The sequence below is a fragment of the Mesocricetus auratus genome, unplaced genomic scaffold, assembly GCF_017639785.1.
Source record: "Mesocricetus auratus isolate SY011 unplaced genomic scaffold, BCM_Maur_2.0 Super-Scaffold_100007, whole genome shotgun sequence".
Lineage (NCBI taxonomy): Eukaryota > Metazoa > Chordata > Mammalia > Rodentia > Cricetidae > Mesocricetus > Mesocricetus auratus.
Genome location: NW_024429191.1, coordinates 87,254,223 through 87,277,565, shown reverse-complemented (window position 1 = coordinate 87,277,565; position 23,343 = coordinate 87,254,223). Strand labels below are relative to the sequence as shown.

The 23,343-nt window shown below is 40.4% G+C and overlaps 1 protein-coding gene across 2 annotated transcripts in view; it reads left to right on the top strand.

Moving 5' to 3' along the window:
* The window catches only part of Abca9 (ATP binding cassette subfamily A member 9), a 64,572-nt gene extending 43,112 nt beyond the window's left edge, over nt 1-21,460 (top strand). The window contains exons 26-39 of one of the 2 annotated variants that reach the window (XM_005069974.4): nt 2,911-3,030; nt 4,900-4,968; nt 6,065-6,156; nt 7,691-7,811; nt 8,626-8,743; nt 9,510-9,601; nt 12,604-12,764; nt 13,543-13,618; nt 13,692-13,786; nt 14,492-14,611; nt 14,806-14,946; nt 15,813-15,892; nt 19,616-19,671; nt 20,170-21,460. In XM_005069974.4, coding sequence (XP_005070031.1) covers nt 2,911-3,030; nt 4,900-4,968; nt 6,065-6,156; nt 7,691-7,811; nt 8,626-8,743; nt 9,510-9,601; nt 12,604-12,764; nt 13,543-13,618; nt 13,692-13,786; nt 14,492-14,611; nt 14,806-14,946; nt 15,813-15,892; nt 19,616-19,671; nt 20,170-20,268 — 1,440 coding nt within the window. In that variant the 3' untranslated portion in view covers nt 20,269-21,460. The other variant, XM_013113417.3, reaches the window with a different exon arrangement.
* Nucleotides 21,461-23,343: the final 1,883 nt, after the last annotated feature.

Here is a 23,343-nt window from a genome sequence, read left to right as displayed (position 1 = left end):
TGTTTTGCCCCCTTGTATGTATGTGTACCACATGTGTTCCTGGTGCCTGTGGAGTTCAGAAGAAGACATCAGATCCCTGGAACTGGAGTTAGGGATGATAGTAAGACACCATGTGTGCACTGAGAAACAAACCTGGGTCCTCTTGAAGAGCAGCAAGGCTCTTCAAGGCTGAGCCTCCACAGCCCCAAGGAGCATATATTTTAATTGTGTCCTAAGCAGAATAGCAAATTAATAATTCTTTTTAGAAAATTTAAATTGCTCTAAGATGATCATAGATCTATGTCAATTGTACTGTGTGTGTGTGTGTGTGTACATCTACAGAGCTTGATGGATCCAGGAGGTAGAGACTTCTACTCCACAATCATTCCTTTCTTTCCATTGCTATGCTATGCTATGCTATTAGCAGATATATCCATCAATGTATTTATCTATTATTGATGCCTATCAAATGGCTTCCTGTTTGGGGCTATTATTACTACTGGCAGGAAGTCAGTATTGTGTATACTTTGGTACATTCATGTATTTGAGGATACAAACAGGAGTGGAATTCTTAGGAATTATTATTTATATATTCACCTTTGGTATATCTTGCAAATGAGTTGTTTACAGCAACATGAACTCAAGAAATTAATTTCTTATGTAGTTTCTTGAAATAAAAACTGAATAAAGCCATTCCATACACACAGAAGCTTCACGAATGTTTATAGCAGCTTTATTAATAATTATCCAAATATAGAGCTACCCAAGACATATCAAGATGGTAAATGGTTAAATAAGTAAAAGTATATCCATATGATAGAATATTATTTACTTCTAAGAAGAAATGAGCTATTAATCCCTGAGAAGACAAGGAATAAACTCAAAGACAACACGAAAGGGCTATGTATCATGATTCTAATTACACGACACTCCAGAAAAGCTATGAAAATAAAATGATTCATGGTTGCCAAGATTTATGTGGGTGAAAAGGTGAGTAGGTGAGCCTGGAGAACTTTTAGGAGAATGAAATGCTTTGTGTAAAACTACAATGGTAAATACATATTACTGTAACATCAAAAAAAAACCTGTAGACTATACAACAACAAGAATGAACTCTAACACTCTAAAATGTACGTGAGGATTAAATAAAATTTAGAAAAAATGGTAACAGACAGGAAACAAAATATAAAATGAATATTTGGAAAATAATTTTAAAATGAGAAAGATAATATTATTGAGTCTGTAGCTTAGGTATAAAGTATTTGCCTTGTGTGAATGATGCTTTAGGTTCAATCCAGCACTGCCCGAGTGCATGAATGTGTGTGTGCATATAAGGAGAGGGCTAAGTATGTGTGCCTGTGTACATCTGTACATATGTGCAAATGTGTGTGAAAATTGTTAGTATGTTTACATAGACAAGCAAAGGACAATGTTCTAGATAAAAAGACTGTAGTGCCAACCTAGAAGAACTTCCTTCCTTCCTTCCTTCCTTCCTTTCTTTCTTTCTTTCTTTCTTTCTTTCTTTCTTTCTTTCTTTCTTTCTTTCTTTCTTTTTGAGACAGGATTCCTCTTTGTAGCTCTGGCTGTCCTGGACTCTGTAGACCAGTCTGGCCTCAAACTCACAGAGATCTGCCTGCCTCTTCCTCTTGAGTGCTGGGAATAAAGGTGTGTGCCACCTTGCCTGGCTTAGAAGAAATTTAAAAGAATAATGATAACAAAAATTAAAAGAGGACATAAATATGAGGTGACTTTGAGTATGGTATTAGAAGGAGCCAGAGAGAGGAAAGAGTGGTGGATGGATATGATCAGTATACATTATGTAAATGTGTGGTAACTTTCAAAGAATAAAAATATTTAAATACTTCAAAAAGAATAAGAATGAACAATAACCAACAATGATTGATTCCAGGATGCAATGTTGATTGAGAATTAGCAACTGTCAAAATAAAGGAAACATCACATGGTTTCTGAAACATATCCAGTCAAAAAGAAACATAAATTCAAGAACACAGATTAGAGAATCCAATGGCAAATACCATATTAAATGTTAAAATTATAAATTACTTATTTAGTGTTAACAATTGGACAGTGATACTTACAGTTGTTAACAATAGGTATGGCATAATGTACACTCTAGTCACAGATTTTAGAGGAACAGAATGTCACAAAGTTTTTGAGAACATTTTTGACAACTGTTGATTTTTAAATGCATAAAGAAGGTTTTAATTTGAGGAAGGTGGACAGATGGCTGAGTGGTAAAGAGCACTGACTTCTCTTACAGAGGACCAGAGTTTAATTCCCAGCACTTACGTGGAGGCTCACAACTCTCTGTAACTTAAGTCCCAGGGAATCCAACATCCTCTTTTGGCCTCCTCAGATACCAGGCATTCACATAGTATACAGAAATACACACAGGCCAAAATAAAGTCCTGTACAAATAAAGCAATGATAGAAGTGAAAATTTAATAAAAAGATTTTAATCTCCAACACTGAAAGCATAAATACGGAAAACATTAAGGTATACCACAATTAATATGACCAGAAAAATCAAACAACAAAGTTTTAAAAACAAAATTATAATCTCTTACACATTCAATCAAGGAAATATTCAGCTATGAAAATTAATAGTCAGTATCCTTAGACTTAGAAAGATATCCAAGACTTATGTTGAAGTAAAAAAAGGATGTATGGAAATGAATGACCAAAGAGTGCCATCATCAAAATCTTATGTTTACACACATCATGTTTGAAAAGCACTGCCTTCCAATAAAATTATGACATAGTTTGTGACACAAAGGAAGAAGTGTGATGGCAATGCCATTTTTGCATGAATAGGAATCTATAATAGGAACATTGATAAGTTGAATTTCTGCTCTCTTTGAAAATAACATCACTATATTTTAGTGACATCATACTGTGCTTTCATTTCAGGTCACCATCTTCTCCTTAGTTGCTACTGACATGAATGAGTATGGGTTTCTAGGGCTCCTAATCTGCAGCTTTTTAATACCACCCTTCACACTGATTGGCTCTCTATTAATTTTTTCTGAGGTAAGCAATTTCACTCATCTCCTTCCATCATAAAATGTAAAGCCATCAAAGAAAGTGTTGAATATTAGAAAAACAGGCAAAGTCAGTCTTGGCTGTGCAGTGTTTGAAGCTATAATTTTCAGAAAGGGGTGCTCGGTTTTAGTAGAAATTCCTACCCTTATTAGTGAAGGCCAAAGGGGACTCCAGATGAGTAGCATCTCATAGCCTTCATTCCTGGGAACCCTACTGTGAGTCAGAAGCAAGGCCCCTCTTCTGTTAAGGTTAGGATGCATTATGTAAAAGAAGCATGCACCAGCCAGTTGTATATATCTGGAGCGTTTGGCCTCTGGGGAGATTGAGAATACAGCAGATACCTGAGATTCATCAGTTTATTAGTGTTGGCAAAATCAATATAACAGAGTAATGCAACTTACACAGCAAGCAGAAGTTGAAATGAAAAGAGATCCAGGATTTGACTTTGAACTCCAAACTTTAGAGCTTTGGAGAGAGGGAGAGTCAGCAAATCAGTGTGAACAGGAGGAACCAGAGAAATGGCTGGCATCAGACTGTCTCATCCCCTCGCCCAAGCTCACCTTGTTTCCAGGGGTGAAATAAGAGCATTTCTATAAAGTAAAAACCAATTAAGCTACTAACTGCCACTGAGTAGTCCAGAAGGATGGCAACTGGGGAAAGACCATTCTGTCTAAGGACTGGTGATATTAACAGTGTCTGCTTTGGTGAAAGCATCAGCTTGTACTCAGTGAGTCCATTAGAGAATACGAGGTGAACCAGTGCTGGCAGTGCCTGTTGGCAAGCCTGCCCGTGCTTTTCATGTCGAGATAGCAGAAGCAGGAGAGCAGGTGAATCAGGAAGGTGGTCAGTGTTTTTAATTCATGTTTCCTAAGAAATGTTGCGCTGCGCTGATGAGAGATAGGAAATCTCCCATGGTCAGAGAGAAGAGCATTATCCAGGGGGTAAACTCTGAAAAGCTGAATGAAGAGCACCAGCATGCATTGTCCAAGTGGAGAGGTTGCTCTCCATTTCTCACGGGATTCACTAAGAGTGCTGAGATAGAGAATAGGCTTCCTTTGGAAAATGAGATGTCTCTCGTTTGAATGACTGCTTTCTTGGGGGAAATAGGAATTGCAGTTATTAACTGCGTGTGATAGGTTCAAGGCAGAATTAACATTTTGATACCAGAAGAAAATTGTATATTTATAATTAATACATATGTATATATATATATTGCTGGGAGTGAATCAGTAGGATTGGCAGACCTGTGGGAACAGAACTTCCTTTTCAAGTGGAATAAGCAAAAAATGAGAGTTAAAACTATCCAGAAAGTCTCTTGATGAATACAGCTCAAGCAATAAAGTTGGCTCATGATCCTTTATTCATGATGAAATGAGATGTCCTTTATCGAGATCTAATGGGACAGTGTACTTAAATATGATACATGTGAATCTCCATATGCAAAATTTTGCCTTGTTTGGAGGATAGTCATGATTATTTTCTAAAATGAATGTCAGGAGATGAGAACAATATGAATCCAGGGTCTCCAGAGGAGGAATAGAGAGAAGGAGTATGAATAAGACAGAAAAACAGGCGAACTCAGCTCGGGGAGAGGCTGTGCTTCAGAAAGAATTGCCAGTGTCTTCAGTGGATCCTGCCAGTACCATCCACAGTCTCGCTTACTCCCAATGTTGCATAGGACAGTATTCTGCCTCTTGGCCTGTGGACAAGCTTGAGTTCATGGAAATAATGGGGAACAAGGACAACATACCAGTCAGAAGCAGACTCTACCCAATACCCAGGTTACATGGGTTCATTGCAAACAGGAGAGCCATGAACAAAGAAGTGTTCACTTGAACATGTCTTCTTATTTTGCAGATTTCTTATGACTCTGTGGACTACGTAGGAGCCTCAGAATCTCAAGTCATACCTCTGGCATTACTGATAGTAAGACAGTGTTTCCTTTGGGATGTTTCTGCATTAGGAGAGACACTTGAACATTTTTCTACTTTCTTTTTTATTTATTCTATGTGTCTTTTACATCATGTATCTTGATCCCATTCATTTACCCATCCCTTCACATCCACCCTCCAGCCCTGCACTCCCCCCACCAAACTAAAACAAAATTTAATGGAGACAAAAGGGAAATTTATAAACCTTATCGTGGAAGCTGCAGTGTGACACAGAGTCACGCAGTAAACCCCTTTGTTCATGTATCTTTCCTTTCAAGTGTTATTTGCAAAGAGTCATTGGTGTGGTTTGAGGACTCTGGTTTCTGCAACACTATCAATTCTGGCCCTCGCTAGGACTGAGCAGCTGCCCACGTCCAGAATCAGGATAGGACTTGGCCTGCCCTTATGTTTACCCCATCTACAATCTGCTGGAGCACATGAAGGGATCTTACACATAGACCCAAAGCTGCAGACTCTCCACAACACAGGGCAACAATAGGACATTTGAACAGTTTTGTGTTTCTTTGAGTTTCAGCAAACTAAAAATTATGTGGAAATTTTTGGCATAAGAAGTAACACACACACACACACACACACACTTTACATTTGAACCACTAACATTACAGTGACCATTTGATGTCAAGCGTGGAGCCCACACTCTAAACAGCGTTAACAGTACTTGTATTAATTCATTACTGCTGTGTTGGTACTTTTTACACTTATTTATTTATTGGGGGGAGCATGCTATGGAATGCATGTGGAAGTCAAAGATCAACTTGTGGGAGTCATTTTCCCCTTCCACCATGTGGGTCCCCGGGATTGAACTCAGGTCATCAGGCTTGGCAGCAAGCACCTTTACCCACTGCACTTTCTCTCTGGCCTGCTATTGCTATGTATACATTATTCCTTTTCTGAATAACAGAAGGGCTAACTTTGACAGCTTCAGATGATATCAAATAGATTATATTCAGGTTTGTGAGAATGTCATCAAGCACCATTTTATAGATGGCCAGGCTTATTAAATTAGCTCCAATACGAAAACAATTGTTTTTATGATGAAGCTAACTTTATTTTTCTTTCTCTGTTCCTAGCCTTATTTCCATTTTCTCCTTTTCTTTTTTGTCCTGCGATGTCTGGAAAGGTACCTCAGGAAGAAGTCACTGAGAATGGACCCTGTGTTCAGGTTGAGAGCATTCAAATAGATTTTATGTTTCATTTAATCTTCATTCTTTAGACATTTTAACATGCCTAAATTAATTAGTGAGGGTGGGACAACCTAAGATTGTCTTTAAGGGCCTGTATTGTGGGCAAAATTTTTATAATTCATTGTCTTAAAGTCTAGTAGGAAAAGTGACATTAGCATATACAAGACCCTGACAAATGATGAAAGATGGAAATTTCACTGGCACATTTAAGTCATATACAAGAGGTGTTAGCTTTAAAAGAATGGACAAATACAGATGAGCAATTAGATACATGTTGACAATCCAAGACTGTCAACTGAGTAATAAGACAGCAGTTGAGATGCAGGCCTTTCCCCCCAAAGACTTGAGGAGACAATTGTGACAAATTTAAAGCCTTGTGTGGAGGATAGCAGAAAATGTGAAGTTGGATATTGGAAGTTTCTGAAATAGGGAAGTATGGGCAAGGTATTGAAAATTACTTAATGAGCAAGCAATTTGTGTGTTTTACACACTTAGTTACTGTTCTATTCCTTTAAAGAGACACCATAACTAAGGCAACTCTTATAAAAGAAAGCACCTAACTAGATGCTTAATTATAGTATTAGAGGGTTAGGACATGATTAACATGGTGGGAAGCAAACAGGCATGGTGTTGGAGCACTAGCTGATACACTTACATCCTAATGCACAGGCAGCAGGCAGAGAGATCGAGAGGGATATTGAACTTGGCATGAACTTTTGAAACCTCAAAGCCTACCCCTAGTGACACACCTGCTCTAACAAGAGCACACACCTACTCTAACAAGGCCACACCCCACTAGTCCTTCCAAAATAGTTTCACTATCTAGTGACTAAGCATTCAAATATCTGGTCCTATGGAAGCCATTCCCATTCAAACCACAAGCACACACACCTAGCTTCTCCCACAAAATAAAAATAAAACTCAAATCTATGTTTGATGAAAACCGAATAAGAGTGATCAGATAACAGCATATTTTATAGAAACTAACCAAGCATAGTATTAAAGGTAACCCGAGGGAGAGAAGAATCAGTTTACTCAGTTATGGTTGATTAATAAAAGTCTTGATTGACACAGTTGGAAGGACTGACTGACATATTCTTAAGAGGTAGCAAAACCAAGTAACTGAATGGACATTGGGATGCTTATCAGACACCCTGGACCAACTGGGATATGTTCCTAATTGCTTGTCCTCCAGTTCTTCATCCTTAAGAAGCTTACAGAATCATAAACACACCCCAACTCCACTTCTTTCTTCAAGGAAAACTTCCTTAACATCCATAAGAGTAGGGGTGTGCTGCTTTGCTAGCCAAAGGGGGAAACGTCATTATTGATTAAGAGAACTGTATTTATGTAAAAAATCAAGAATGACTAGGAGCAGAATAATTTGACTCAATGATAGAAAGAAATGAGTGTATATGAAATGTACACAATAGAGTAGAAGACTGGAGTTGTGCTGTTTCCAATCTATCTATTTCAATAACTGATAAGTCTAATGTGCTGTTTGGACTTTAGAATCTCTCCAAGAAGCTGTAATGCTTTCCCTAACCCAGAAGAGCCTGGAGAAGAGGATGAAGATGTTCATATGGAAAGAATGAGGACAGCAGGTGCCGTGGCTGCCCTACAGATAGATGAGGTGAGGTTCATGAACGTATTCTTCCTTTCTTCCGCAAACAGTTCTGCCAGCTAGGCAACACACATGCCAGTCTTAAATCTCTTAAAAGCCTGGCCCAGGGAGGGGTTCTTTTGCTCTTAGAGTTCATTATTTGATGTCAGTAGGTGTGTAGTACCCACATTCTATGGAAATAGAGAAAACACACACACCAACTTGGTAATTTGTTTTCAGAGCCATGCATTTATAAATACAGTTAAACATTAGAAAATTTAAGATTTTAATGAGTTTCTTTTAAAGATCTGTTTTGTAATTTAAGTATTTTGTAAATGTATGTGCCTTTATGTATGGGCGTCATTTTGCATAGATACCCACAGATGCGAGAAGCCAAATGAGGCCCCTAGAATTGGAGTTACAGGCAGTTATGAGCCAAGAACCAAACTCAGGTCCTCTACAAGAGAGGAGCAAGTGTTTTTAACCGTTGAGCATCTCTCTAGCCCCAGCTTTTATGAGTTTTGTAATCCATTTTAAGCAAGTAACAAATGATTCAGAAAAGAGTTTTCTTGTGCCTGTGTCCTTGTCTGTGCCTCTGTGTGTGTGTTAACAAATGAGTGGCCTCATGCCAGCTCTCTGCAAAATAGCAAGCACAAATTACACACAGCACTGCAGATCAAATGCTCACAGAGGGACTCGGGAGTTCACTTGAAGACAGCAGTTTGTATCAGGAGTGATTTGATTCATGATTCTATGCAAGGAAAGCCCTGGTGGTAGGAGTGTGAAGAAATCTCTCAGTGGAAAGTGAGAAGAGTACCACACTGATATTCAGCTCTCTTTACAGAGACCAGTCATCATTGCTAGCTGTCTGCGGAAGGAATATACGGGCAAAAAGAAAAAATGCTTTTCCAAAGCAAAGAAAAAGATTGCCACAAGGAACGTCTCCTTCTGTGTTAAAAAAGGTTGGGAACCACAGAGCTGTCACTGGAGCTGTTGTGGGCTTTGAAGCCTGGGTCTTCCTAAGGGGCCACGAGTGTGAGACTGGGATCTTCTGTTAGTGAACGCTGAAAGGCAGCTACCTCACCAGGACCTTCAGGCTGTGCCTTCCAGCTGACAAGACTGTTTTAGTAATACGTTTTTATTTGCAAAGGAAGAGATACATTCTACAAGTGAGATACATTCTAAGTCCTGGCATAGGATTAAATTGAACTTTTTCTTAATATATAGGACAGACTGAGTCACAGTATATTTCATTCCTAATAAATAGTTTATGGTATCTAGGTGTAGCAATTCATGACAATAGTGCCAGAACTTGGGAGGCTAAAGCAAGAATATTGTAACAAACTCAAGGCCACCCTTAGATGTACACATGAGTTCCAGGGTAGTCTGAACTACATAGTAAGAACCTACCGCAAGTTGAGAAAGAAATAGTGTATGCTGTGGAAGTAACTGCAACAACTGTCCTTTGAAATTCCTGCTTGGTCTCTTAGTAACTTACTTTAGTCAAGTTATCTGCATTCTTTAAGCCTCAGATTTCTCTCCTATAAGATGAAACTAGTAATGGCATCAAGTGTGTGTGTGTGTGTGTGTGTGTGTGTAAGCGAGAGAGAGAGATTGAAATATACACACTACAGTTTGTGTAGTGCCTCTTTACAGAGAGTCCACAAATTGTATTTAGTTATATGTTTTGAAGTTATTTTCATGTTCTTGAGTTTCTGTTTCTTCCAGGTGAAGTTCTAGGGCTTTTAGGACACAATGGAGCTGGTAAAAGTACAACAATTAATATGATAACGGGAGACACAAAACCAACTGCTGGGCAGGTCAGTAATACACAAAAAAACATGTTCCATAATGTTGGCTAGACCAAGAATTTTACAGTGATTGTTCATGGTGACCTAAAAATACGTAGCTGGTCTTTAGTCAATTATAGTGCTATGAAATGAAGTTGGTTGATTAAATTTTTTCTACTTGATGCAAAAAATAATTTTTGAGAAGGGTTAATCTTTTTATTTCTGTTTGGTTTTTCGAGACAGAGTTTTTCTGTATTGTTTTGGAGGCTGTCCTGGAACTCGCTCTGTAGACCAGGCTGGCCTCAAACTCACAGAGATCCGCCTGCCTCTGCCTCCTGAGTGCTGGGATTAAGGGAGGGCACCACCAACGCCCGACGAGAAGGGCTAATCTTATCAGTACAGTGCCCTTAAGTAGAGAATATTAGTGAAAATATATGTTATACAAACACATACACACACTCATGCATACTTTCATGAAGCCACCATTGCTTTGTTATTTGTCCCAAGAACTTGGTAAACTGAGTTTTCTCACCCAGCATTATACAAGAGACCTCTGTTAAAACCCCAACAAGTCTTGCTAATGTGGTTACAGTCATGAAGCCCCATATTTAATAACTATTCTCTGCTTCCATGCTGTGATTAAAGGCTACATGCCACTTGGGTAGCAAGAGGCCATGGGTGTCTTTGCAAAGAAGACAGTCAGCAAAGCTGTCTGGTAATAACTGAGATAGATCCTGGCTGGAAGGCAGATGATGTCTCCAGTGACAGGAGAGATGCTGGCAGTGTCAGATGCTTCTGGAGTTGTACCAGAGTTCTCACAGCACCAGCGTGGTGCTGTGCAGGAGACTTAGATTTCCCAAGGTGACAGACATTAGAGAGAAGCAACTCAACAGTCCATAAGCTAGGATAAAATACTAAACTGTACACAAATTGCATTTTTCTAGGCCAAATTAGATAAACGGTGGACAGAAACCAGAGTACGACTTCAGAGAAACATGCCATAGCCATTTGATCTGAGGTTAAGATCAGAGGGAAGGTTAAGGAAGGACTGCTGTACACGGGACTGATTGCTGTACATGAATTGTCTTTTTGTTCTACTCTTCCCTGATGCGACCACTGGAGAAGGCCTTTAAAACTGCAAATGAAGCACGTCCACTCTCCTGATTACAAACGCTTACTGTAGTGATCCAAACTCTGCCATGGCTGCAGATGGCTCAACACAATGTGGTCTGTGCCAACTGCCTTTCTTCCTCCCTGCCTCTTGGATTTGCCCTTGATCTTTCCACTGTAGGGTATGTGGGCTTGAACTCCCAGTGGACAGAGTGAAATCCAGGTGCTTGACTATCTTGTTAGTATCACTCTAAGTTCCACTTGCTCAAAGGGCCTTTTATTGCCTGAGCTATCCACTTCATCAACTTATATACAAGATGTGTGTATTTTCGCCAGGCGGTGGTGGCACACGCCTTTAATCCCAGCACTCGGGAGGCAGAGGCAGGCGGATCTCTGTGAGTTCGAGGCCAGGCTAGACAGACAGCCTCCAAAACAATACAGAGAAACCCTGTCTCAAAAAACCAAAAATAAAAAAATAAAAAAAGATGTGTGTATTTTCATGGACGCATTAAGCAGAGGCTTTCAGCATTCCCCTTATTTTTCAACTTAATTTGTTTTCTGGTTTCTCTCTAGAATGATAGTTCTTCAAAGCCAAGTTAATCCTCTCTCTCTCTGTCTCTGTCTGTCTGTCTCTCTGTCTTTGTATCTCTCTCTCTGTCTCTGTCTCTCTCTCTCGTACCAGGGAGAGATAATAACAGAGAATCAAGGTCAAGGGCTTAGGTTAATTTCTTAACCCTTGAATGCATTAGATTCACATATCTAATAGGGACACAGCTAACTGAAGCAATTTTTGAGGACAACATAATTTAAGATCTATTAAAAGCTTAATTTCCAGTACTTGTGATCACTGAGTACACAGTAGCTGTTATATACAGCACAATGCTGGTCTCATCAAAATAATAAATACTTCCATTTTATTGGTTCTCAAGTAGGATTTTCCTCTGTTAGTTGCTTCAGGCCACTCGACTTTAGATCTAATGGCATTATGAATAAATGTGTGTACAGAGCATTTAACAGTGTCTCTGGCTGTTACCCACTAGATGCCAGTTGTATCCTTTCCAGCACAGAAGTGAACACAAATGTGATAAGTAACTGTGTATGTGTCCAGAGAGTGTGAGATGCACCCTGAGGACTGCTCGTTACTGAAAACCACTGGAGAGGCAGTGCTTACCAAATATCCATTGTTTTGAACATTTGGATCAGCGAAGGAACTCAGGAAATCTTAATTTGAACTGTGGTGGTGGATTTTGCCATGAAGTGTAAACTAGTAATGTGAATATTTGCCATTTAAATTATGGATAGATTCATCTCTTCCCCAGACCTAAATGATTACTTAACTCTTTAAACATTTAATGGATTTTGTCTGAACTTCATACATGAGCACTTCATATACATCATTCTTCCCCCTTCCTCCACCTCTCCAACTCCTCCCATGTTCCACCCCTACCTCTCAAACTCATGGTCTCTCCTTCAATTATCATTGCTACATGTATGTGCATACACACATATATATGCAAATATATGTATATATAGAGAGAGACATATATGTACAAGCTACTGAGTCTGCATGGCATTGATCACATAAGCATATATCAGACCTGACCAATTAGGTTTAGACAAGCTGTGTGGGGAGCTCATCCCTGGAGGAAACGGATTCTTTCTCTCTCAGCAGCCATTAACAAGCTCTAGATCATCATCTGGTGTCTGGGTCTGTGTGGAATTTCTCCTATCTGGCTTGGCATGTCAACTGGTGTTGTCAAAACATGGTCATGTTCAAGCAGTCATGCTTTTACTATTATGCTCTTAGTACTCAGGTGCATGAAGAAAACATCATTTAGTATCACTTACACACACACACACATGCATACACACACTCACACACAGTCTTGGATAGAATCTGAGAAAGGTTTTATTGTGTGTAGGTACTTTTGAAAGGGTGTGGTGAAGATGCTGCCCTCGGGTTCTTGGGATACTGTCCTCAGGAGAACGTGCTGTGGCCTATCCTGACAGTAAAGGAACATCTGGAGGTGTATGCCGCTGTGAAGGGGCTGAAAAAAAAGGATGCCTTGGTCACTATTACACGGTACATGGAGAAGCCACGCTCATTTCCTGCTCAGGAGGGTGATACCTTAGTGACAGTGTTCACACAAAATTAAAGAAGGGAGCTTCTAACTAGTGAGCCCTTGCTTACGGGAGATTTGGTCATCACACAACTGGGATGTGAACTGGGAGACCCAGTACAATATTGTTGTTTTTCTTACTTTAAGCCTAGAGAGAAAAGTTTACTGAATTTTTTTCATATGGAAAAGAATACTGGAAATAAGAGTGTGATGAACAAAACAGGCTATAAATTATCAGTATTAGCCGGCTTCATATTACTCTAGTGAAATCCACGAGTCTGGCTACATTTGAAGAAAAGAGACTTGTCTATTTAACTCAATATTGGAGGTGAAAATTCAAGATGTCAGCCTTCAATCTAGCCTCTGGTGAGGGCAAATAGCAATGATATCAGTGCAGGATTGTTTTATTTATTAGTGGGAGATAATATGGTCAGACAGGAAACCAGAGAGAGATAAAGACTCCATAGCCCTTTCTGAAAACACAGCTGTTTCTCTCTAGGCGTTCCCCTTAGTCTCTATAGCTTCTAAGGTCCCAAACTCTTTCCTAACGCCACCAACTAGGAATAAGTGCATTAATCCTTGGTGAACAAACTATATCTAAACAATAGCAGTAACCTTATGGGTATTAAGCTATGACAACTCTGATGACTTTTAAAACTTTCGCTACTGTATTGTTTATATTTGCTTGGTACATTCCTTCCTGCTGATGACTAATGAAGATGAACTCATTGTGTTTCTCAGGTTGGTGGATGCGCTCAAGCTGCAGGACCAGCTAAAGGCTCCCGTGAAGACCCTATCAGAGGGAGTGAAGAGAAAGGTATGCACAGGGCTCAGTGTACCATTCTGCATCCAGCAGGCTGATGATGGACAGGCTGTCCCTATTGTTTCAGCTTTGTTTCACGCTGAGCATCCTGGGAAACCCATCGGTGGTGCTTCTGGATGAGCCCTCAACCGGCATGGACCCTGAAGGGCAGCAGCAGATGTGGTAAGATCTCAGGAGCAGCACTTATGTAGACTTATATATCTTGTAAAAGCCAACTTTCAACGTACTTTACGTAAAAGCACAAATATATCCGTCCTTGGGCAGGAAAAGCCCAAGCATTAGTAGGAAAAGCATGCAATTTCATATTCTGGCCAACACTTGTAACACAAAAGCAAGAGACATATTCCTTCCATCTAACATCCACTGTAAGAATCTTGTTTTCCTCTTAGATCTCAGTATGCATAAGGCACAGTTAGTCCACTCAATCATTAAATTTCAAATCCTCTGCAGTAACAGCATGACATAGTCATGGAGATGAAAATAAAAACCCCAATCCCTCAATATGTTAATTACTTTACAAAATTTCTAAAATGGATCATGTTGTGCCCTTGTAATATATATTATGATTATCACATCTTCTAGGAAGTCCTCACTTCCCCTGCCTTCTCATTAATTCTCCCGCTGCTCAGTACTTTTGAGAGCAACTTTCTTCGGTATCAACCTCCACATACAGCCCCAAACCATCTCTAAATTGTATACTCTAATGCTTAGGTTCATTGTCTGTCAGTTCTACAAAGATACATTGGTTTTGGTTTCTCCTGGAAGCACTGCTGGTTTTGCATGTGTGCTAATGGAAACATCTTTAAAACGCTCCGTGATATCTTTAGAATTCTCTTTCATCAGCTGTTCTCCCTGACCTAACTCTAGGCAGGCGATCAGGGCCACCTTCACAAACACAGAGAGGGGCGCCCTTCTGACCACACATTACATGGCAGAGGCAGAGGCTGTGTGTGACCGCGTGGCCATCATGGTGTCTGGGAGGCTGAGGTGAGTACCGGTCAGGCCTGCTCTTGACCCCGGGTTGCCTTCTGTAATAGAAGAACACTGCCCACTGTGACACACTGGAGAATCTGACCCAGTCTCTGCCTGGCTCCGCTGCTAGCACCCAGATGCTGAACTGCATGGGCCATAGACAGCTTTCTTGCCTTGCTTGACTTTAGCTTCCTCATATTTATCTCCAGATGTATTGGTTCTATTCAACATCTGAAGAGCAAATTTGGCAAAGATTACCTGCTGGAGATGAAGGTGAAGACCCCTGCCCAGGTGGAGCCCCTCAACACGGAGATCATGAGGCTTTTCCCCCAGGCTGCTCGGCAGGAGAGGTGCTGCATGGATTGTTTTAATCTTATATTTGGTGGTATTTATTTTTTTAGAATGATGGGAAATGAAAGTTCTATCTCCTCATTGTTTTTAACTTCAGCAAATGTGAGTACCTTCGTTACTAAGAGAAGGCCTCTGTTCCAAGGGCTGCCATGAGAAATAACTAAGACAATAAATTACTCATTGCAGGCTGGCTCTTGTGAGGGAATTAGCATTTGTGGAGCTCTGAAATATGCCATGCGCTAGTGTACGTCTGTGCTTATATTATCTCAGTGGCTTTTCAGAGGGTCAAAGCATCCATAGTAAAGGAGATGCCCTGATAGAGCTCAGTGGTGGTGGTAAACATTCATCAGAATCTATGAATGGCCTCTCTAAGCATTTGTATTACTGGTAGTTCTGAGGCAAGAATAGATGAGGCGATACAAAAAAACTAGCAGTTTCTGCTTAGATATTCTCTTCTTCCTAAGCTGGAAGAACTGTCTTGTTCCCACCATTCTTCAGGCACCTTGCTACCGATTTCTTCTTTTGTATCCCAGTCTTCTTCCTGACAGACTGACTAGTTGTTGATCAAAGAGCACTGGAATAGCAGCCACCTCCAAGTCATAAGTTATACATTTATGGTGGGCAGTAGTTGTACTTGAGAGGCAGAGGCAGGTGGATCTCTATGAGTTTGAGGCCAGCCTGGCCTACAAATCAGGTTCCAGGACAGCCAGAGCTATACAGAGAAACCCTATCTTGAAAAACTAAAAAGAAAAAAAAAGATATACACTTACACAAAGAGTTGATGGGATTGTTGTTTGTATTCAGACATGCACACATCAGAGGGTACAACCATGAATCCCAGTGTTCATGCTCCTTCTCTTCACAGATACTCCTCCCTGATGGTCTATAAGTTGCCTGTTGAGGATGTACAGCCTTTATCACAGGCTTTCTTCAAATTGGAGAGACGTAAGTGAATGTAGAAATAATATTCCAAAAACCATAAAAATCCAAATCAGCTTTAAGAATTATAGGATGTTCATGATACATAATTAATAAATTGCAAGACATCTAATCCAGTGGTTCTTAACAAGAAGTGATTTAGTATGTCCATCTCATAATGCAAAATGCCTTCAGTCTAACTTCAAAAATCCCCATAATTCTTAAAAGTCCCAATATTGTTCAAAAGTCTTTCAAGAGACTCAAGGCAAACTCCAATTTGTGAGCCCTGGTGAAATAATGATCAAGTAAAAACACTACATGCATCCAACAAATAATGGCTCAGAGAAAGCATTCCTTTCTGAAGGACAGCAAGCAGAGATTGCAGAATAGCAAGACCAACGTGTATTCGGAGGCCCTCTGTCTCCCTCCCCATTCTGCAGCCATTTCCAAATAATCACCCAGAGGCTTACATTAATTATAAATGTTTAGCTGATGGCTCAGGCTTACTACTATGTAGCTCTTATATTTAAATTAACCAATGTCTATTAATCTGTGTATCACCACGTGGTCTGTGGCTTACCAGTGGTGCTCTTGCTAGTTGCTACTTGGGTGGTTGCTGGTGTCTCTCAGACTCTGCCCTTTTTCTCCTGTATCTACCTGGGCTTGGATTTCCTGTCTGGCCCTATCCTTCCTTGCCATAGGCCAAAGCAGCTTTATTTTATCAACCAGTGAGAGCAACATGTATTCACAATATACAGAAAGACCATGCATGCCACAGCACCAAAACACACAGGTTAAGTCACATTAACTCTTGTAGCTCCATGTCAGACCGCCAGAGCATCTTTTGGCATGAGATCACTGCCTACAGATTTTTGTATCCCCCTCCTGTGATCCTGCCACTTTTATCACATATGACCTCCTTCTTGGTTCTGTTCTACTCAGTACCTGAGCATTTCCTTAGTAGGTGTTCTGCATCTCCAACATCCTTTACTGCAACTTAGGCTCTACACTTCAGAACTTCACGTGGGCTTGCTGGGTGGTCTGACTCTACTACACAGTGCTTGACCTCCCAAGCTTTTCTTGGGAATCTTTTGGAGACCTAGTTATTCCACAACTTTCGCATTATGAACATATGCTAAACTTGTACTGTATGAATGATTTAAGTTCTGTTGTCAGCTTGAGAAATACTCAGATGCCCTTTCACTAAGGCTGATTACACAGAGGCCCTTTCGCCAAGGCTGAAGCAGCCTCTGTCTGAGTGTCTGGTAGCTAAAACCAGAAAGTTCTATCCATGGTCCTTCACCAGCAGAGTGCTTTGGTGCTCTCCCTGTTTAGTCACTTTTCAACTGACCTTTACATTTCTATACCTTGGGGTCTTTTATGAAAGAAGTCTGACCCTCAAGGCAACTTTCCTATTTTTCCATTATTTTCCTTCAATGGCACTAATGACTCTAACATTGGTAGCCACTCTCTCCCTCCGCACCTACTTTGTCTACCATAAATTTAAATGTTCCCACAATACACACTTTTTTCAAAATGTTTATCCACTTGTTCCTTTCTCTCACTGTAAAATTGTCTAAAGGCAACAGACAGTTATACTGTATTCTGAATGCTGTTTTGTCTCAAAAATTTCTCCACCCCATTAATCGGTCTATTGAGTGAATGTAGCCTCACACAAATTCTAACGACATAAACTGTAGTTGGCATCTTTCCAGAAGTGACTTCAAGGCTGATTCCCAATGAAGTGCTTGTTTGCATTTGAGACCTCATAAGGACACTGTTTACCAGCTGCATTTCTGCTGGCATCTGGGTCTTCCACCAGAAGGTTCCATAGGCTCTGCTGATAGCAATCTAGGGCTCTTCTAACTCTCTCCCCAACCTTTTCCACATTCCTCCCATAAACTAGTTCCAAAGGTTGGAAGACCAAATGGTCATGTTTAATCACAGAAATGACCCCACTTCTGGTCTCAATTTCTGTATTGCCTCAGTGTTGTTGTGACCAGACATATACCAGAAACAACTCATGAGTAGAAAAGTTTAATTAGTCACATGGTTCAGACTATTGCAGTCCATTATAGCAGGAAAAGCATGATGGAGGCAACTCTGTCAGTTGGGAGCATGTTATGGGGTTCCTCACATCACTGTGTCAGACCAGAAGCAGAGAAAACAGGTCAGAGCAAAGAGAATGTACGGTCTTCAAAGGCTCACTTGCAGTGACATAATTCCACTAGTCGGGTCCTGTCTCTTAAAGGACTTCTCTTCCGTAGCCTTTAGGTTAGTGTCACAAGCTGGGGATTATTTGGGTAGCTTGTAAAGGAAATTCCAGATTCACGCTGACGTATTTCCCAGGTGTCTTTTTGTACTATGCTTTCAGTCTTGCCAACTGCCTTCTGTTGAGGACTCACACTTCCCAGCTTGTGTTTTCTTGATACATGGTTAGCATCACCCATATAGGTTGTTCTTTTCTTATCTTACAGTACACTCTCACACTATAGCATATTCTCCAGGTTCATTTTGGCCTGGTTGCTAGGTTTGCATCATTACCATGAGAAGGATTCCATGGAGCTCTTATGAGCAAGATGCATTTTGTAATAGATAAGTATCAACAGGATTGGTGTTCTAGAAAGCCTGACTCCCTGGAATACTGTAAAGAGTTTCTTTAAATGCCTTCTGATATGTATGCTTCCATTAGTGCCCTAAATTATATTCCTTTCCTTTTATTTAATTTGCTAACATTGAGGTTCTCATTTTTTTGAGATTTTAAAACAATTTTTAATCCCAGTTTTCCACCTTATTCTGGGAAGATAAAACAAAGTGCCAAATGTAGACATGTAATTAACGTTTCCTTAAGTGTTATTAGACACCATTATATTCTCAGCTTCAGTACATTTATTGAAACAATTAGGCTCAGAACTTTTCAAGAACAATTCATGCTCCAAGAACATCCATATACCATACCAGCAGGTCAAATGTGGATAATACAAAACCCAGCACAACATTAGGGTCTTTTTTCTCTCAGGTCACCCTTGCCTATAGGTTGGAAGGTGCATGGTTTTATTTAACCTCTCTTCTTATTCTGTCCCCTGCTTGTTTTATAAGCTGGTACTAGGATCACCTCTATGGTAGAGTGGAAAGGAAGAGAGAAGAAGTAACTTGGCAACAAGATTGGACACAGAGTTATCACATCAGTATAGGGACGCAGTATATCATCTTGAGACTGTAAACAAGCAAAACGGTTACCATTGTCATTAGATCTGAAGAGACAGAAAGACACAGTCTGGGGCAGAGTGGTGTAGAATTTATCACCTTGAGAAAAATAGTGGCCATCAGTCAGGAGACTCAGTGTCAGGGAGGGAATGAAAGAATGCATGCCATGACCTCTCTTTCTTTTTTCCCTTCTGTTGAAAACCCACTGGGCCATGTCACTTAGCACCAGCCTCTGGGGCAGGGAGAATGGCAGATGTAGGAGGCACATGGGAATTTCCAAGCACAAACAGCACCATGTTTTAACTTTATCTCAGATTGGTGTTCTCGAATTTCTTATTCTCCTTTGCCAAGACTCTCAGGAAACAGGACAGAATTTCTATCTTTTTATATGACTAAATGGTATATTTAATTTACAGTAGTCAACTAAAAATAGTTATTATCTTATATTTTATTATTTGTTTGTTCTGTTTTGTACATGAATTGGTAAAATTTCTTGAGTAAAAAAAAAATACAAGCTACTAATGGGTATTTGTCCTTATCCAGTGAAAGAGAACTTTGACTTGGAAGAATACAGCCTCTCGCAGTCCACTCTGGAGCAGGTGGGTAATTCTTAGTGGTTGTATATTTTACTTAAAATAAGCTAATTACTGAGGAGATGGCTCATTGGATAAAGTACTTCCTGGAAAAGTGTGAGTACCACAGTTTGAATCCCTAGAATCCACACAAAAGTCAAGTGGACATGACCGACTCCTGTAATCCTAACACCATGGAAGCAGAGGAGGAGTCCTCAATCAGGGCAAGTTGGCGAGATGGACTAGCTGATTGCAGAGCTCTAGGTTCAACTGAGTGTCCGTGATTCTGTAAATAAAGTGTGGAGAGCACTTGAAGAAGACACCTGAAATCAACTCCAGACCTCCACAGACACCTGCAGACACACGTAGCAACATACATGTGGACACGAATGTATGCACATCACATACACAGGCAAAACATAATGAACAAGCCTGGGAAGAATATAGAGTCTTTGCCTTACTTGCAGCTATAGCAGGTAGTATGGCGTGCCTCTCATTTCTTTCTTCACTTCTCCTCCTTTCCAGGTCTTCCTGGAGCTCTCCAAGGAGCAGGAGCTGGATGATTTTGATGAGGAAATTGATTCCTCGGTGAAGTGGAAGCTCCTCCCACAGGAAGAGCTGTAAAGCTGGAAATGTTCTCTTCATCCTCAAGCTCACATCCCTGTCATAGGCAGCACTCAGTCGTATTGATATGTCTTACTTATTTCAGATGTAGCACTAGGTGTTTTTCAAACTTATGTCAGAATTTTTCTGAATAGTATTTCTGAGAGTGGTGACCAAAGTGAGAACAGGCTAGAACATGCGGCCAGGGACCCTCAACCAAGTAACATTTCACACGGTATGGGGTTTTAAGATCCATTTATAATAGTATTGATGTTTCTGAGGAAGCTGCAGAGACTGATTAATTCTCTCTCCTCCACCCTGACCCCTGAATTTCAAAACACTGTTTTCTTTACTTATTAACTAAGTAGGGTACAATTTAAACAACATTGATTTTAGGAGAAGGGAATCAGTTGATTTCCCAACACCACAGTATTTGTTTTTTGTAACTCATTTTGACCTGTTTTCATTCACTGGTTCTTCATTACTGAACAGTTTGTAGACTTTGGGTTAAATGTTTTATCTATTGTGACTTCAAAAAAACTTTAAACTTGTGGAAATTTGAACCATTTCCGAAATTTTGCTTTGCTTTTTTTAAAATGATGTAAATGTGTATGTACTCTTAGATTAAAGGACTAGCTTTGCATGTCTTTATTTACCAAGTCTGTGTAAGTAAGACCTGTCTACAGCAACATCAGTACAATTACCACAGACTTTTATCTATGAGATTTTTGTTGTTACTATTATTTTTACTAGTTAACCAGACATTTACAGACAGTTATGTAAAAAAATTTACCTTGATTCTAGGGTTGTATGTAGTGTATGTGACTACCAACTGCCCTCAACTCATGAGAATTCTCACTCCAGATCTTGAGCAAGGGCTCCCAGCCTTTAATTAATGCTGGCCCTACTGACCTACCTGGCCTTATAGATGGACAACTTAATTGATACAAGTCAATTCAGATACAAGTCAATACATTAAAAGCACTTTACTCGGGGCCAGAAAAATGGCTCAGTAGTAAAGATCGATACCCTTTCAAGCCTGATGACCAAAGTTTGATCCGGTGGCCCAAACTGTGGGAGGAGAGAACCATCTGTCAAGTTGTTTGCTGACCTCCACACGCTTGTGATATCATGCATGTGTCTACACACATGCACTCAGAACAAAAAAAAATGAAATGAAAAATATAATGGGCTGCACTGTGGTGTTTTCATATGTATCTTGTTTTTATTGATCCTTCTCTATCGCTCTCCTCCCTTACCCCCTGCACTACTCCTAATGGTCATCTTCCTCATCCACCAGCCCCCTTCTGGTCTTATTCAGCATGCATTCCAAAGCCTTGTTCAATCTTCTTATTTTTCTCATTTAGTCTCTTTCGGTTTGACACAAGTTAGAACTACTTGAAACAAAGAAACTCGAGGAATTGTTGGCATGTCTGTGAGGCATCTCCTTTACATTTTATTTTTATTTGACATGTGTTTCATTGCATGTCTGTCTGCACATCACATGTATTCAATTCCGATAGAGACCAGAAGGGATCAGATCACCAAGGCCTGGAATTACATACAGATGTGAGCTTACATGTGCTGGGACTTGAACCCAAGTCCTCTGGTAGAGCAGCCAGTGCTCTTAGGAGTGAGATGTATCCCCAGATCTAGGCATTTTCTTGATTGTCAACTCATAGAAGACTGTCCAGCACACTCCTGATGGTACCATCTTTAGGCAAGTAAGCCTGAGGTGTATAAGGAAGGTATCTGAGTAAACCAGAACAAGCCAGTAAGCAGCATTCCTATATGGTCTCCACTTCAGTTCCTGACTCTAGGTTCCTGTCTTGAGTTCCTGTTTTGCCTTGAAGACAGACTGTGACCTGTAAGCTGAAATGAAACGTTTCCTCCCCAGGTGACTTCTGTTCATGGTGTTTGTTATACTAATGAAAGCAATCCTAAGACCCTCTTTTCCTCTTTCACTATCGAGAAACACATATAATAAACACATTTTGTTGACGAAACCTCAGTAAGCAATTAAGTCAAGAGACAAAAATAGGAATTTATTAAACTACCACAGTTCAAAGAGACATTCTGTATAAACAGGGTAAGAAAAATCCCCATCCCCTGCAACAGGACACCTACAGAAGCCAGCCTGGGACTTTCATTCTTTCTCTGTTTCACTAGCTTACAAACACAGTAACGGCTACCCGAAAGGCAACTCCAGAGTTGATACCCAGGTCGATAGTTACAAGAATCATTAGGAGCATCTGGCCTGCGGGGATGAGACGGGATGGTAACTTGGGGATGAGTCTCCATGTTAACACAGGCTTGATGGCCATCAGTACTGCAATGCAGTTCAGGAAGACTGCCAGGATCTCCAGAAATCATCCAGACCTTAGTGGCTGCCCAGTCGCCAGGGGGCGCCACGTGGAAAGAAATTCAAGGTGCCTTTGAGTTCTGGGCAGATATACTTAAAAGTTCCTTAGTGGGGTGGATTCCCAAAGCTTCCAGGAAATCCTGTCCTTGACACTATGGAAAGCTGTTGACCTCTGAATTAGCTTTGTATGGCTGCCACAAGAAATTACCACAAACTTGGTGGCTCAGAATTGCCGAAATACATTCTCATTGCTTCTGGAGTCGGAAGCTGAAAACAAAGGCACTGGCTGAGCCTCCGTCTTCTGGAGATGCAGGGTGAATCCTCCGTCTCTTCCGGTTCCCAGGGGTCCAGGGAGTTCCTGGCACCTCCCTCGTTCCAGTTTCTGCTCTGGCCCCAATCCTCTTTAATTTAACACCCCCCCTGCCCCAAAAAATCTGAATCTAGGATCTACGTATGAGCACAAAAAAAGGGGCATTTGTCCCAGTCTAGGATACTTCAAATAACGTATTATCAGGTCCATCCTTTTTTCTGCAAATGTCATGCTTTCATTTTTGTTTACAACTGAGTAAAATTCCACCACTTGTACCACATTTTCCTTACCCATTCATCTGTTGTTAGAGCACTAGGCTAGTTCTGTTTCTTAGTTCCTGGGAATTGCACAGAAATTAGTATAGATGTGCAAATATTTCCGTGGAGAGACATTCAGTCCTTTGAGCATGCCCACAGTTGAAAGC